This window comes from Saimiri boliviensis, chromosome 5 (assembly GCF_048565385.1).
Source record: "Saimiri boliviensis isolate mSaiBol1 chromosome 5, mSaiBol1.pri, whole genome shotgun sequence".
NCBI lineage: Eukaryota > Metazoa > Chordata > Mammalia > Primates > Cebidae > Saimiri > Saimiri boliviensis.
Genome location: NC_133453.1, coordinates 128734120 through 128751036, shown reverse-complemented (window position 1 = coordinate 128751036; position 16917 = coordinate 128734120). Strand labels below are relative to the sequence as shown.

Sequence of the window (16917 nt, the reverse complement as noted above, 5' to 3'; positions counted from 1 at the left end):
CTGAGAAAGCACGGGCGCTGAGCAGTAGTTGGGACGGTAGCTGACTACAGCTTCAGGGCAGGATTCTCTGCTGTGCCAGCTGTTGACATAAAGGGAGACGTGTGGGTCCGAGGCCAGCACTGAAGGGGTGCTTCTCAAAAAGCTCAGAAGAGAGGTGGTTTCCAACAGTATTTAAACGTTTTAACTCCTAACACAGCTAGGCTGCCTGTGACCTGAGTATCCGCCCTGCTTGAAAAAATGGGAAGAAACCTCCTTTCAACATGAGTTAATTCTGCATGCTGCATGAATAATCTATGTAGTTATGGTTTTTTTTTTTAACAGCAGTTACTATCAGACTGTACCCCTGCCCATGTACTTAAAACCAGGAAGAAATAAAAGGCACAGTTTCTGCTTCATGAGACAGAAAATAACATGAAAAAAGCTTAAAGATAATTTAAGAGTGAGAACAAATAATTAAAATAGTGTCAAATAGAATTAATTTCAAGTAGACAGTCCGTTATAACAACATATGGCATTAGGCATAAGGAGTCCTAGCTTCCAGTATGTGACCTTGAGAAAATAATGTAAACGCTGAACTTACTGGCTCAGCTGTAAAAAGGAGGACAATACCCAACCTGCCACCCTCATAGAATTATTAAAATAAATAACTAAAGGAGGCTTGAGAATACAGAGTTGTGACCATTAAACCCCTAGTGGCACATAATAGGTGCTGCATAAACATTTGTTGAATCAACGGGAGGGAAGTATTTGGTAAATTGTAAAGCATAGTGTTGATATGAAGGATGTAAAGTAACGGACAGAAGATAAGGTAAGGCAGGAGACGTTGAGAATTAAGGATTTCTGACCGTTTCCTTATGTGAATTCATACGTGAATTAGCAAAGGAAAGCAAGTTATATCATTCAGAAAATAAACACTTCAAATGTGGAAGACAGTTTGTATAAAAAAAAGTTGAGCTAAAATTAGTAGTATTTGGCCACCTGTAATCCCAGCACTTTGGGAGGCCAAGGCGGGTGGACAACCTCAGGTCAGGGGTTTGAGACCAGCCTGGTCAAAATGGCAAAACCCTATCTCTATGAAAAACAAAAATTAGCTGGGCATGGTGGTGTGCACCTGTAGTCCCAGCTACTAGGGAAGCTGAGGCTGGAGAATTGCTTGAACCTGGGAGGCAAAGGTTGCAGTGAGCCAAGATCGCGCCACTGCACTCCAGCCTGAGCAACAGGGCAAGACTCCATCTCAGAAATAAATACATAAAATAAGTAGCATTTGCTGTTTGGAAATTGGTAGTGAGTTTAGAATGTCAATGTTAATTACTGAACACACCAGATTAATGTCCTTTTGAGAACAGGATGCTGGGAAGTTTCAGAGTTTTTTGTGTTTTGTTTTTGAGTGCTAGGCAGACTTGGAGTTATATAGAATGTAATAAACTTGAGTCACTGCTTTGAGAATAGTTTTGGGGTTCTTGAAACTATATAGGAAAAAGACATCTGAGAAGATTTCTAGCATGGTTTTTGTTTCCAAAGCCATGTTCCTTATAATGCTCAACAGACAAATATATAATTTTCATTGTATTTGATTCACCTAAAGTAAAATATAGGACTGGGCTGGGTACAGTGGCTCATGCCCGTAATCCCAGCACTTTAGGAGGCCAAGGTGGGCAGATCACAAGGTCAGGCGTTTGAGACCAGCCTCACCAACATGGTGAAACCCGCTCTACTAAAAATACAAGAACATAGCTGGGCGTGGTGGTGCACACCTGTAATCTCAGCTACTCAGGAGGCTGAGGTAGGAGAATTGCTTGAACCCAGGAGGCAGAGGTGCAGTGAGCTGAGGTCGTGCCACTGAACCCCAGCCTGGGTGAAAAACCAAGACTCTATCTCAAAAAAAAAAAAAGAAAAATATATGACTTTATGATAGAATTAAGAGTAATGAAATGTCAGTTTTAAGTTAAGACTGTTGTAATTGAAGGGAGTGATCATTTGCCCTGAAGGTTATTGACAGCACTAATTTTGAACTCTCATAAAAGAACTATACTTGTTTCCTAAATATAATTTTTAATTTTTTAATTTTTTTTTTTTTTTTTTTGAGACAGAGTCTCACACTTGTTACCCAGGCTGGAGTGCAGTGGCACGATCTGGGCTCACTGCAACCTCCACCTCCTGGGTTCAAGCAGTTCTCCCTTCCTCAGCCTACCACGTAGCTGGGATTACAGCTGCCCACCACCATACCCAGCTAATTCTTGTTGTTTTAGTAAAGACGGGGTTTCGTTACGTTGGCCAAGCTGGCCTCAAACTCCTGACTTCAAGTGATCCACCCGCCTCAGCCTCCCAAAGTGCTGGGATTACAGGTATATCCCATCGCGCCTGGCCCTAAATATAATTTTTTAAAATTTATTTATTTTTAGACAAGTTCAAGCCAACCTAAATACAATTTTTTTACACCTTAAAAATTTTCCTAGACTTCCTATTTTATTTGATTCAATCTAAACACAGATTTGGCTGTGTATGGAAATCTATGCCTTAGACTGTTGACTTCTTTTAATTAGCACCATCATGTATAGTGAAAGGAATTTTTTAAATTTAGGAAATATAAGAAATAAATATTCCCAGCTTACGGCGGCTTCTATTACAATCGGACTTCAGTTAGCTGGGAATGTTAGTGTGAAAATGCTGACTTTGTAATGTCAGACAAATGAAATACATGTAAATTATTATCTGAAATGCCTATATGCATTTTTCTTTCAGTATCTTGCATTTTAACCAAAGACATGTATTTAATATATATATATAGGCCGGGCGCGGTGGCTCAAGCCTGTAATCCCAGCACTTTGGGAGGCCGAGGCGGGTGGATCACGAGGTCAAGAGATCGAGACCATCCCGGTCAACATGGTGAAACCCCATTTCTACTAAAAATACAAAAAATTAGCTGGGCATGGTGGTGCGTGCCTGTAATCCCAGCTACTCAGGAGGCTGAGACAGAAGAATTGCCTGAACCCAGGAGGCGGAGGTTGTGGTGAGCCGAGATCGCGCCATTGCACTCCAGCCTGGGTAACAAGCGAAACTCCGTCTCAAAAAAAAAAAAAAAAGTTAAATATATATAAAAATGAGAATTTTGAAATAATAAATAAGGCTTTGGTTAATTCTGTATGAAAAAATTATATATATGGCACTCAAAGCATTTTTGTTCTGTTTATTTATGAACATATAAAGATATGCTTTTAAAACTCTCAAATTTTAAAACTGATTTAAGACCAACAGGAGAAAATACTCTTGACACTGGCAGAAGTCAATTGTTAATATTTAGATTAATCCTTTAGGATTCAGATGTATCCAGATGTGATATAATATCTAAAGAAAGATTTCTACTGACACCCGCTATATTTTATTATTATGGAATGAAAGAAACAACTAGATTCAAGTAGTAGATTATACCACTGGAGTCCACGGCAGCCTTGAGAGCGGATATCTCTTTTCTAGAAGTCTGGTTGATTACTGCTGTGACCAGCTATTGAGGAAAATAAGGATGGGAGTGGAGATCCCTTGACCTGTGGACATTCTGGGGGAGAGTGGCCCTGGGCCAGGGTGTTTGCATGGGTCCCAATCAGTGGGGCTGCACAACGTCACGGTGTGCCCTGGGTGAGGACGAAGTGACACTTCAGCTGCCGTGACGCTGCTGAGGCCTCTGAGTGCCAGAGAAACATCTGGCTTCTGAGAAATTCAATGATCAGTGCTGTCAGATTAGAAAAGTGGAGATGAGCTGTGGATAATATCCCTTAGATTTAAAGGTTTACAGGATGGAATAGGAGGAGCAGGTTAATGAAGAAAAGTCTTTGGTCAGAACAGTTGGCCAGGCATGTGGCTCATGCCTGTAATCCCAGCACTTTGGAAGGTTAAGGTGGACAGATCACCTGAGGTCAGCAGTTCCAGACCAGCCTGGCCAGCATGGCAAAAACACATCTCTACTAAAAATACAAAAATTTGCTGGGTGTGGTGGTACATGACTGTAATCCCAGCTACTCAGGAAGCTGAGGCAGGAAAACTGCTTGAACCTGGGAGGTGGAAGTTGCAGTGAGCCGAGATCACACCACTGCACTCAAGCCTGGGTGACAGAGGGAGACTCCATCTAAAAAAACAAGAACAAACAGCTAATACGTGACTTGACTGCCCCACTGCAGGATTAAGAAAGCATAAAGTATGCTTCACTGAACTAGGCACATAATGGGTACCCAGTCAGGTTTGGACATTAGAGTGAGGTATCTGTGGGCTGCTAGGGTGCAAAGGACAACTTGCAAATCTTTCACCAGTGTCTTTATGGGGTGATGGGCTGATTTCAGTTGTTTTCATTCCTCTCCCTAAGGGGCACAAAGAGCCCTATGTATTAATTACCAGTTAGATTGTCTGTGGGTTTCAGTGACTTCCCCTGAGACAGCTTCAGGGGATGATGTGATGATGATCTCATGGTTTTTTTCCACTGCTAGTACCTTTAACTCCCTAAAGAATCTCCAGCCTCTCTGTCTGAATTAGGTAAATAAAACTGCTCTTAATGGCTAATGGTTAGAGCTTTGTTGTTTATATATGTATTTTTCTCATTTTAAAATTTCCTCAACTTGTGTGTTTATAAAACAATAAATAAGTGAAACAATACAAAAATGATTAATTTTGGCTGGGCGAGGTGGCTCACTCCTGTAATCCCAGCAGTTTGGGAGGGTGAGGAGGACGAATCACCTGAGCTCAGGAGTTCACGACCAGCCTGGCCAATATGGAGAAGTCCCGTCTCTACTAAAAATACAATAAATAAATAAATAAATAAATAAACAGGCATGGTGGCTTAGGCCTGTAATCCCAGATACTTGGGAGGCTGAGGCAGAAGAATCACTTAAAACCTGGGAGGCAGAGGTTGCAGTGAGCCAAGATCACCCCACGACACTCCAGTCTGAGAAACAAGAGTGAAACTTGTCTCAAAAAATAGTAATTTTTAAGTGATTTCTATAGCTGTCATTTTCCTTTCTTTCTTCACTCTTCTCTATCTTGCCTTCTAAATTCCATACCGTTTTCAGCCTCCTCTCTGTTGGACTGTTTCCAACATGGCCTGTATTTCTATTATGCTTTTGTTTTTCCTTTTTATTTATTTGAGACAAGGTCTTACCCTGTCACCCAAGCTGGAGTGCAGCAGCATGATCGTGGCTCACTGCAACCTTGAATTCCTGAGCTCAAGTGATCCTCCTGTCTCAGCCTCCCAAGTAGCTGGGACTACAGGCACAAGCCACTATGCCTGGCTAGTTTTATTTTTATAGAAATGGGGTCTCACTATGTTGCCCAGGCTGGTCTTGAACTCCTGGCCTCAAGCTATCCTCCTGCCTCAGCTTCCCAAACTGCTGGGATTACAGGCATGAGCCAACATGGCCAGCCTTATCTTTTATTTTTAAATTCTGTTAGCCACATTTCAAGTGCTCAATAGCCACATGTGGTAGAAGCAGCTATCATGTGGACATGCCGCCCAGTATGGCTGTAGAAGAGGACTAAAGGCTAGCATTTTGTTGACCTGACTCACTCCCTTATTGTCCACAGTGGTCTAATCCCCCTGGGCATCTCTGATGAAAGTTTGAACATCACTGTGACAGTAAAAACACAGATGAGTTTCCTGTAGAAATGACCAGGGAGTATGTAACCTGTGGCCGAAAATTTGGGGATTCTTCCCTCCCAAATTCTTTCTGGGGGACTGATGGCAGACTGGATAAAATGCAAAAACCCTTACTAACTGAATTCTAAGGATTGTCTGAGGAACGCCTATGTGGGTAGAAATAGGTGCTCTTCCTGCAACCTAGAAAAAATAATTTCCTGTACCATGAAGGATCATTATCTCCAGTGTTATCCCAGAAGAGGATCTGTGGCTGGCGGCTACCATAGGTCCATCCCTGCAGCAGAAATGGGAGCTCTAGATGGTCGGAGCTCCCTTACCCTGGCTCCTAATTTCCTTCGCTCTGATTCCAAGCTCTCCAAGCAGCCTTAAAATGATTCTCTTAAAGAGATTTCCCAAAGGGACAGAACGTGCTCACATAGATCCCACTATAGTCTATTTGGCAGGTCTGTTCTTCACTCAACTTAGTAAGTTGGCATCTTGATTAGAAATTAGCTCCTTGCTAATTGCCCCACCCAGGTCCATTTTCAAAAACACTGGCTTCCTGGATTTCTGAAAGCTGCAGTTAAAGGAGGAACTCGGGACCATGCTGCCTCCACCATAGCAACGAGCTGAGATGCTCACGTACCCAGCTGGCCCCAAGTTAACAACACTCAGGCCTGAGCTAAATTTAAGATACAGGGGGACTAAGCTTAAAGAATGGCTCTGAAGTCTGGCGCAGTGGCTCATGCCTGTCATCTCAGCACTTTGGGAGGCCAAGGTGGGCGGATCACAAGGTCAGGAGTTCAAGACCAGCCTGGCCAAATGGTGAAACCCCATCTGTACTAAAAATACAAAAAATCAGCCAGGCATGGTGGCACACACCTGTAATCCCAGCTACTTGGGAAGCTGAGGCAGGAGAATCGCTTGAATCCAGGAGGCAGAGGTTGCAGTGAGCCGAGATTACACCATTGCACTCCAGCCTGGGTGACAGAGCAAGACTCCTTCTCAAGGTAAAAAAATGGCTCTGAGAAGACAAGAAGGATCACAGCGTGTGAGCATGGTAGTCAGGCATTGCAGAAAAAATTTCCTAATAGCACTGTTCACTTCAAAAGGAACCAAGTTTCAGTCTGTGTAGTTTTCTGCTGTTGTGTTATGGTGCCACCTCTTGGACGTAAACTGAAATTCTAAGTTTTTAGTCACTAGTTACATGCATTAAAACAATTTGAATTTGGGGACACATGGGTTCTAAAATTTATATTCTGCATTATAGCTAAGGAACTATGTAACCAAATCCCTGTAATCTAAGAGGAAGATGCTGACAACCCTTAGCCCAGAGAGCTGAAAGTTTGTGCATCTAGGCGTTTGGAACTTTATTTTTTGAGACAGACTCTCACTCTGTCACCCAGGCTGAAGTGCAGTGGCACAATCTCAGCTCACTGCAACCTCTACTTACTGGCTTCAAGCAATTCTTGGGTCTCAGCCTCCTGAGTAGCTGGGACTACAGACATGCACCAACACACCCAGCTAATTTTTTGTATTTTTAGTAGAAACAGGGTTTCACCATGTTGGTCAGGCTGGTCTTGAACCCCTGACTTCAAGTGATCCAGCTGCCTCAGCCTCCCAAAGTGCTGGATTACAGGCACAAGCCACCACACCTGGCCTCGGTGTTTGGAATTTTAAACACTGCCACCTCCATCCTCTGGTTCTTGCTGTCCAACCCCTAACCAAGAGTAAAGGGTGGAATGGCTCACAGAAATCACGAGTCTGAGATCTCTGCTCCTGCCTCCAGGGCATAACAAGCCAGGCTGTTCTTTCCCAGGTTCTGTCAAAGTATAGCGTAGGCAAAGCACCTAGCAGTGTCTGTCAAGTAAGCACCCAAGTTAATAAATGATGAATCAATCATGTTTGCACAAGTAATCATCATTTATTAAGGTGGGGGTAAGCCAGGCACCGTGGCTCACGCCTGTAATCCCAGCACTTTGGGAGGCTGAGGTGGGAGGATTATGAGGTCAAGAAATCAAGACTATCCTGGCCAACATGGTGAAACCCTGTCTCTACTGAAAATACAAAAAATTAGCCAGGCATTGTGGTGTGCACCTGAAGTCCCAGCTACTCAAGAGGCTGAGGCAGGAGAATCGCTTAAACCTGGGAAGCAGAGGTTGCAGTGAGCCGAGATGGAACAACTGCATTCCAGCCTGGACGACAGAGTAAGACTGTCTCCCAAAAAAAAACTACTGAATCTGATGATTGTAAGTTACCACTGAGGAAGAAGAAAATTCAGTACCATCTCAAAAATTATAATTCATATTAAAAGTCTGATTTTTCTTTACTTTTTCACAAAACGGCGAATGTAGTTTTCAAAAGATGTAAAAAAAAATTCTGCTTTAAATAAGCATTTTAAAATCTAAGGAAAGACTACAAAGCAGCATAACAGGTTTTCTGTCACTTGTAAACTGGATTAGAAGGCAATCTGCAGAATTCCAGAACGGTTGTGGAGATATGATGATTTTAATTTACAATCTGGAAAAACTTAATTCAACAAGGAGTCAAAAGATCTGAGTTCTAGTTGCCAGCTTGCATGGTACAATCTTGAGTAAGTCTCTCAACTTCTAGGTATCAGAAGCTCCGCCCACAGAATGAAAGGTGTTAAATCAGGTCATCTTGAATACTCTTTCCAGCTCTTGTTATTTTATAGTGCCATGAAATCAGAGTAACATGTTCCAGGCTGTTTGGGGTTAGGGATTTCAGAACCTGTATTCAATGTATAGCACTTTTAAAATTTCTACTTTTTGAAGTCTTATTTGAATATATATATTACTCTCTGCATGCTCTTCTGTGGATATAGTATATGTTTCTATTTAACAGCCTTTTTACCGTTAGCAATAAAAAAGTTTCTCAAGGATGTATTTTTCATTTCTTTTTTTTTTTTTTTTTTTTTGAGAGGGAGTTCACTCTTGTTGCCCAGGATGGAGTGCAATGGCATGACCTCAGCTTGCTACAACTCCTGGGTTCAAGCAATTCTCCTGCTTCAGTCTCGCGAGTAGCTGGGATTACAGGCATGCACCATCACACACAGCTAATTTTGTATTTTTAGTAGAGACAGGGTTTCACCTTGTTGGTCAGGCTGATCTTAAACTCCTGACCTCAGGTGATCTGCCTGCTCAGCCTCCCTAAGTGCTGGGACTGCAGGCATGAGCCACCACACCTGGCCTCATTTCTTGCTCTTATGTTTTTTTTGCTTCCTTTTTTAATTTCTCCAAGATCTCTTCTGGAGTTGTAGAGGCCAAAAGCTTCACCACCTTTTCACGAGATTTCCCACCCTGGACCAAAAGAGAAGAAATATGCTTTACTGTTTAGCACACTCTAATGCCATTAGGAGACAGCAGACCTCAGTTGTACGATGGGCTTTCCTGATAGCTTAGGTACCATTTTCTCTTGGTTACTTTTGGTCTAACCAAAGACTATCTCTTAAGATTCCACCTTACTAGCATTTGTCACTAAACATTTGTTAGTACTAACAACTCTCCAGGGTTTTTATCTTCATACATCAATTTCTATAATAAAAGCTGGACATTAAAATCTCAAAGATGAATGTGGAATCTTTTTTTTTTTTTTTTTTTTGAGACAGAGTCTCGCTCTGTTGCCCAGTCTGGAGTGCAGTGGCATGATTTTGGCTCACTGCAACCTCTGCCTCCTGGGTTCAAGTGATTTTCCTGCCTCAGCCTCCTGAGTAGCTGGAACTACAGGCTTACGCCACCATGCCAGGCCAATTTTTTATATTTTTAGTAGAGATGGAGTTTCACTGTGTTAGCCAGAATGGTCTCGATCTCCTGACCTCATGATCCACCAGCCTTGACCTCCCAAAGTGCTGGGATCACAGGTGCAAGCCACCACGCCTTGCCGGAATCTTTATAATATTCTAGTCTTAAGCAATTCTTTAAATTAAAAATGAAAATCATCTTGGCTGGGCACAGTGACTCACGCCTGTAATCCCAACACTTTAGGAGGCCAAGGCAGGCAGATCACCTGAGGTCGGGAGTTTGAGACCAGCCTGACCAACATGAAGAAACTCCATCTGTACTGAAAATACAAAATTAGCAGGGCATGGTGGTGCATGCCTGTAATCCCAGCTACTTGGGAGGCTGAGGCAGGAGAATCGATTGAACCCTGGAGGCAGAGAATGTGATGAGCTGAGATCATGCCACTGCACTCCAGCGTGGGCAACAAGAGTGAAACTTCGTCTCAAAAAAAAAAAAAAAGAAAAGAATCTTTAAAATACCAAAATACATATTGCAATTTTATATAAACTTTGTAATAAAACAATTATAAACAAATTGCTGTTCTCTATGTTGTTAAACATTTCTGAAAATTCCAAACAAAAAGCAGCCACATATCCAAGTGCCATGATTTCACAATCACTTAAAACAACTTTAAAAAAGGATTTGTTTTCAAACACATCTTTTAAAGAAGATAAAATTTGAGAAGGGATTTATTTACATGGGTAGAATTTGCACAGGCAGACGAGTGGTGAACACCCTTCAGGCAAATGTCACAGCAGGAGCACCAGCCAAAAATCAGAAATTACTTGCCACAGGTGGGACATTCAAATGGATTTTTAGGTGTAGTCTGTTAATCAATGACTTTGAATGCCAGCTCGAACCCAGATAGGAGCAATATAGTATAGCATTGGAAAAGAAGTAGAGCTTTAAGAAATATAAACATGGCTGCACCCTATTCCTGAAGATTCTATTTCAAGAAGCCTAGAGTAAGACTCAGGGATCTGTATTTAGAAATCATTCCCAGGTGATTTTGATATCCACCCCTAGTGCAAAACCGTATTAATGACATCATACAAGCCTTCTACCTTCCCAATGAGCTTCTTCTAGTGAGCAAGGGCAGAGTAGGGGACCAGCAGTACATGACAGAGTCACTCATGGAGATGACTAACAATAGGAAATGCTTTAGATTGTTTAGTGTGGTGATGGCTTGAAGGATGAGAGAGGTAAGCAAGATTAATCTGATAGCAGGTTCAGGAATGAATTCAGAAAGAAGAAAATGCTGGCAATGCTGGCAGTGAAGACGCATAAGCATACAGTGTGGACAGTCTCAGTAAGGATTAAGGCAGCAGGCATGAAGGAGACTAAATAGGAAGAATTTACAGATTTCTGTGATTAAATAAATTTAAAAGTTAAAAACAACTAGTTCCCCAATTATTTGAAAAAGACAAAAAAACCCTCAGTATTTTATGAATCATTATTGATGTGTAATAATTAAAGATGGCTGGGCATGGTGGTTCACGCCTGTAATCCCAGCACTTTGGGAGGTTGAGGTGGGCAGATCAGTTGAGGTCAAGAGTTCGAGACCAGCCCAGCCAACATGCTGAAACCCCATCGCTACTAAAAATACAAAAATTAGCTGGATGTGGTGGGGGGCACCTGTAATCCCAGCTACTCAGGGGGTTGAGGCAGAGGAATCGCTTGAACCCAAGAGGAGGAGGTTGCAGTGACTCGAGATCATGCCAATGCATTCCAGACTGGTCAACAGAGTGAGACTCTGTCTCAAAAAATAAAACAAGGCCAGGTGCAGTGGCTCACGCCTGTAATCCCAACACTTTGGGAGGCCAAGGTAGGTGGATCACCTGAGGTCAGGCCAGTCTGACAAACATGTTGAAACCCTGCCTCTATTAAAAATATAAAAATTAGCTAGGCCTGGTGGTGGGTGCCTGTAATCCCAGCTACTGGGGAGGCTGAAGCAGGAGAAGTACTTGAACCTAGTAGGCAGAGGTAGCAGTGAGCCGAGATTACACCACTGCACTACAGCGAGACTCCGTCTCAAAAAAAAGAAAGAAAATAAAACAATCAAAGATGTTTAAAAAGTCAGGAGTCCTGTGTGCCTCGCCTTCACCCTTGCCCAAAGCTGAGAGACCACCAGGCACAGTGGCTCATGCCTGTACTCTCAGAACTTTGGGGGGCTGAGACAGGTGGATCACTTGAAGTCAATAGTTTGATCCCAGCTTGGCTAACATGGTAAAACCTCGTTTCTACTAAAAATACAAAAATTAGCCATGCGTGGTGGCGTGAGCCTATGATCCCAGCTACTCAGGAAGCTGAGGCAGGAGAATAGCTTGAACCTTGGAGGTAGAGGTTGCAGTGAGCTGAGATTGTGCCACTGCACTCCAGCCTGGGTGACAGAGCAAGATTTTATTTCAAAAAAGAGAGCGAGAGAGACCTACCTTATCTAAAACCACATCACTCTTCCTGAGTTCTAGGACCTTGGAAAGATACCGACAGAGCTCAGCGTTAGCCTCTCCCTCTGATGGCGGTGCTGCAATAGCTACATTTACGGCTTCTGCTGTCAAATCTGGAATGAAAACAGGGTGGACTTTATCCTTAAGAAGTTATTTTTCTTCATGAAGTGAGGACATTTTGTAAAAGAGTTTGCATTTATTTGCCTGACACATAGATTTTCAATTAATAACTATTGAATAAAGAAATGAATGATTAAACTAATCACATTTAAGGGAACATGAACATGATAAAAATGGCCCTACCGTTACGGGAAATAAACCCAAAGATGAAAACTGGTATGTACCCAATCTTGCTGACCAAGATGGGCTTACAGAGCCCTGGGGAGTATCCTGCCACTGGAAATTGCCCTTGGTGTGTTAAGAGCCCCAGGCAGGGAGTCAGAGATGGCCTTCAGCCTCATTAATGTCACTAAGGAAATGCAGGGACAGGGTAGCTTATTAGATTGCATGGGGTTGTGCAGAGTGTCCTCATCAGGAAAATGAGAGCCCTAGACTAAGTTCACCTCTTACGTGACATTTATCTTGAAGGTTCTAAAAATTTAATAATGTTTACTTAACAAATATTTACATAGCACTTACTATACACTAATTTTAATCACACACAAACGTGTTAAAGGCTTTACAAATATTAATTCTTTAATGCTTATAAAGACTTAATGAAGATATTAGTACCAATATTACCTCTATTTTACAAATGAGCCATGGCAACCAGACTCCCATTTTAGATGTAATGAAACATAATACTACAACAGTAGACAGTGTCCATACCCACTACTTAGAAAATGCTGGCCAAGGAGAATATGACCAAGTTAACTTGATCATCAGCATAAACCAGGCCTAGCATGCCAATTTTGTGGTCTTCCTTTCAAAATCTAAACATAATTTGGAATACAGAGCTTTAGAGGTGAAAAAGACCTTCAAAATAATTCAGAGCAATGGTTTTTGAACTTTTTTCTCCTTGAGAATCCCTTTCCCCCAATTTTCTCTAGAATCCCAATATTTAAAACAAACGTAAACACAGCTAGTCAAGAGTCCTGTGTGCCTGGCCTCCCCTTTGCCCAAAGCTGATTCCCGAGGCACCTCCAGCACTCCACAGAATAGCTTGAAAGCCTCTAACTTAGTCCAGCGATCTCATCTGACAGATGAAAAAACTGGGCAATGAATGTTTTATACTGTTTTATTTAAAACAAGTTCACATGGGAACTGATCACTGGTCTCAGATCTCAAGTTTCCTCCCTCTCCTTAGGCCACTGATCATTAGACTACACTAAAATGTCTCTTCTTTCTCTGGCCAATGTCTCCAGTTTTGAAACAAGACAAACTAAAAATCTAGGCTATACATAGGTTTCTGTATCTGTCCTTTCTAAATATCGTATTTTAAAAAAGAAAATTATACAATGGTTTTGTGTAACTTGGCATGATTTAAAGATAAATTCACTTTCAGGCACCTTTATATTAGAAACTAGAGTTTTAAAACGGAGAAGCTTCTAACTGCAGATGTGACAAATCAACAGTCACAGGATAAGCTTTCAGTTAGCCAAAGCAAAGGGAGGCTGGAAAAGACACCTGATTCACACTTAAATCCCACCCCAGCGTCCAGGCATACCTGTTACAGCATTTTGTTTCGAGCCAGGTTTGGCATGGATGGCTATGGTGACACAGCCTTTAGGATCAACTGCCACAGGACCTAAGGGCGGAAGAGGTCTCTCTGGTTCTTTGCTCTGGCTTTTACCCTGAAATGACAACCACACAACTTTACAGGTTACAAAACATTTTCCCACACATTTAATTTGATCCTTCCACTGCCCCCTTTCACCCTTAACAAACTAGGCTAATCAGTGGTGTCCAGGGACTTCTGGCCACCTAGGATGCTTTTCCCACGAACTTCATTAATCAATTCTCCCATGAACCATTCCCATCAACCCAACAGTGCTTTTCCCTCCCCTGCAAGAAAACCTAACTCTGGCTTCTAAACCTTAATGCTTGTTCCTCCCTAGCGGACAATTCCTCCTGGGCAGGGACCATTTATTATTCATCATGGTATCTCATGCAGTCGGAGCTAATACATGTTGGTGAAAGTGTGTATGTGTGCGTGTTGGGGAAGAGGGAGAAAAAAAAAAACAAAAACAGTAGGGCTTCATATTTAAAGGCCTGTTATGGGACAGGGGCTGTGCTAGGAACTTTCATTCAACAAATATGTAGGCAATGGATATGTATATAAGGATACAAGGTCCTTGCTCTCAAGGAGCTCCGACTACTGCGAGGGAGAAAAGAACACACAAAATCATAGTAACACTGTGCTAAGTGCACCCATGAGATACACACGGGGCATTACCGCCCGGGCAGCTCGGCACTGGGGCACTGGAGGATCCTGCCAGCAGTGGCAGGAAGCAGTGCTGGAGCTGAGTCTGAGAAACGGACTGCGGTTGGCCAGGCAAAGACGGTGGAAATGGGAGTGGTGTATTCTTGACAGAAGGGCTGCGATCAGCCAAGGTAAGGGAGGAGAACGCAGAACAGAGCCTCCCGGGGAAGCGCAGGCGTCACGCCGCTGCTGGAACGTGAAGCGCTGGCCTGGGAGTGCAGGGAGGCCAGAGAGGTCACAGAGGTCAGCACACGCAGCCCTGGGAGAGCTCGGCTGCCGCCGGGCCCAGCGCTCGGGCGTCACCGGGTGGACGGCGGCGCAGCCTACTGAGGCGGGGTGACTGCAGCAGGAGCCGCAGCTCTGGGGGTGGCGGCGGCTGTCCTGGGCCCCGGAACTGAGAGAGGGCAAACTGCCGGCGGTGCCTCCACCCACACCCGGGCCCCGCTTCTCCCGCGCTCCTAAACAAGGAGCCCTGCGGCCCACCCCTCTGCTGCCACGGGACCTGCCACTGGCCTTGGTCGTCGCACCAGCCTTCTTAGGCATCTCGGCGGCAAGAGGAAGCCGAGCGGAACCCCAAGTACTGGGTTCTGCACCGACCTTCCTCAGCCCTCGGTAGAGCCGCAGCATCCCTGTCCGGGGAGGCGCCGGAAGAGCCCTCTGCACCTGCGCAGGTAGCGGGCAGGAGCGGCCCCAGCGCGCCGCGCATCCGCTTTGGCCCGAGGGCGACACCTTACGGCCGGCGGGAGCGAGTGTCCTGCCCTCAGAACATGCGCGAGCCTCTTTTGTTCTGGAAAGGGCCCCAGGAGGTGGAGCTGGGGAGCTGGGGAGCTGGGGCCCCGCCGTGTCATGGCCCACCCTCCTTAGCTGATGGGAAGGTGTGTCACTTCTGATCTCCTCTTTCCTAATCGGGGAAAGAAAGGTATTGTCACTTCTCAGAATTGGAGAGCGCGGTGAGGAGTGCACAGGGCCAGGTGTCTTCTCGCTCCTGCAGCAGCCAAGCAGCAGGTGCAAAGCCCCACGCTGCTGCCTGTGGCCAGCAAGTCTATATAGAGCCTCGTGCCCTTGTGAATCTTCCACGTATCGATAGCGCACCTACCTTGTGCCAGGCGCAGCGGATCCCACAATGTAAAAGAGGAAATGCACTGCCACATGTGATATGGCGAGGCATGAAACAAATCAACAGAAGCAAGATCATGGAGTCACTGAAGGCTTTGAAGCAAGGGATTGGGAGCCCAATTTGTTGTTTTAGAAAGACATCAACTGCACTGTGGCTGACAGAGGAAAAGGCAGAGATAGGGAGATCCGCCCCCTAAATGGGAGACGGTGGCCTGAACTAAAGTAACTGCAGCGAGGATGGAGCGCTGATCATTTCAAGGATCTTCAGAAAGTGGAATGATCAGAACTTGGGAATGACGGGATATGCGAATAAGAGGGAAGAGTCAAGGAAATGCCCAGGTTTGGGGCCCAAGGAACAGGTTTGGGAGTCCGAGGTGAGGAGTTCAGCTTTGGACATAATGAGTTTGAGATGACCACCGGACATCCAAGTACAAATATCAAAGGGGTAACTACATATATGTAACTGAAGTTTGCAAAATCAAGGCTGGCAATAGAGATTCTGGAATCTTCTGAAAAATACATGGCAATTTAAGCTATGGAAATGGATGAGAGAAAGGCTGAGAAAGTGTGTGCAGAGCACGAGGGCCGGGATAGAACAGCAAGAGCAGGTAGAGAAGTCAACAAAGGACGTTGTCCAGGTAGCAGTACGGTGTGATGGCAGCTAAGGAAGGGTGCTTCGAGAGGGAATATCAACAGTGATGAATGCTCCAGAGAGAACGTGTCACATGTAATGACTGAGAAGTGACCGCAAGACTTAGAAATCTGGGCGGTGTTGGTGACCCAGGCTGGAGCAGTTTCATTGGAGAGAAGGAAATGGAGATAAGTGTAGAGAATAATCCAGTGACTTTACTGTGAAGGAGCAATTGGCATCTGGAGGGGCACATGACGTTCAGAGACTTGTATTTTTACCATATTTGAAGGTTGGTAGGAAAGAGCCAGGAGAGGAGAGGTTACAGCAGAGGGCGGTTCCTGAAGAGGTGGGGTCAGCTCAAGCAGAGCCTGACTGCACTACAGGAGACTGTAGACACTTCTCCCTTCCTAAGGAGAAGCTTAAGTGGACATGTAGGTGCGTTTATAGGTTTGCTGATGGGAGCTGGAATTTCTTTCATTAACTAAGGTTGGAGAAGGTGTTGAAGGTGTGAGCAAAGTGGAACAGCTTTGCATTGGGACTCTGGAGAATGGCAAAGGGCTGACTTTTGCAACTCACTCTGTAGTACTGACAGTTAAAGGAAACCATGAAATCATCATGATCCCAATCTATAGTTACATTATTTATTTATTTTTGAGACAGAGTCAGAGGGATGGGAAGAACCTGTCGCCCAGGCTGGAGTGCAGTACTGGTATCTCTGCTCACTGCAACCTCCGCTTCCCGGGTTCAAGCAATTCTCCCTGCCTCAGTTTCCAGAGTAGCTGGGATTACAGGTGCGTGCCACCACACCCATTTTATTTATTTTTTTGTATTTTTAGTAGAGACAGGGTTTCACCCTGTTGCCCAGGCTGGTCTCAAATTCCTGA

The 16917-nt window shown here is 44.1% G+C and overlaps 1 protein-coding gene across 3 annotated transcripts; it reads right to left on the bottom strand.

Moving 5' to 3' along the window:
- On the bottom strand, positions 1–14957 carry C5H15orf40 (chromosome 5 C15orf40 homolog). 3 transcript variants are annotated; one of them, XM_039480051.2, is made up of 4 exons: positions 14800–14950; positions 13531–13657; positions 11850–11977; positions 1–79 (listed from the first exon to the last, which is right to left on the bottom strand). In XM_039480051.2, the coding sequence occupies exons 1-4, from the start codon at positions 14911–14913 to the stop codon at positions 53–55; spliced, it is 396 nt and encodes a 131-aa protein (XP_039335985.1). In that variant the 5' UTR covers positions 14914–14950; the 3' UTR covers positions 1–52. The 3 variants fall into 3 exon arrangements, with proteins under 3 accessions (XP_039335985.1, XP_039335986.1, XP_039335984.1); XM_039480052.2 differs by lacking the exon at positions 1–79 and adding an exon at positions 7522–8937 and having other exon boundaries at positions 14884–14957; XM_039480050.2 differs by lacking the exon at positions 1–79 and adding an exon at positions 7522–8937.
- Between the last annotated feature and the right edge of the window lie 1960 nt (positions 14958–16917).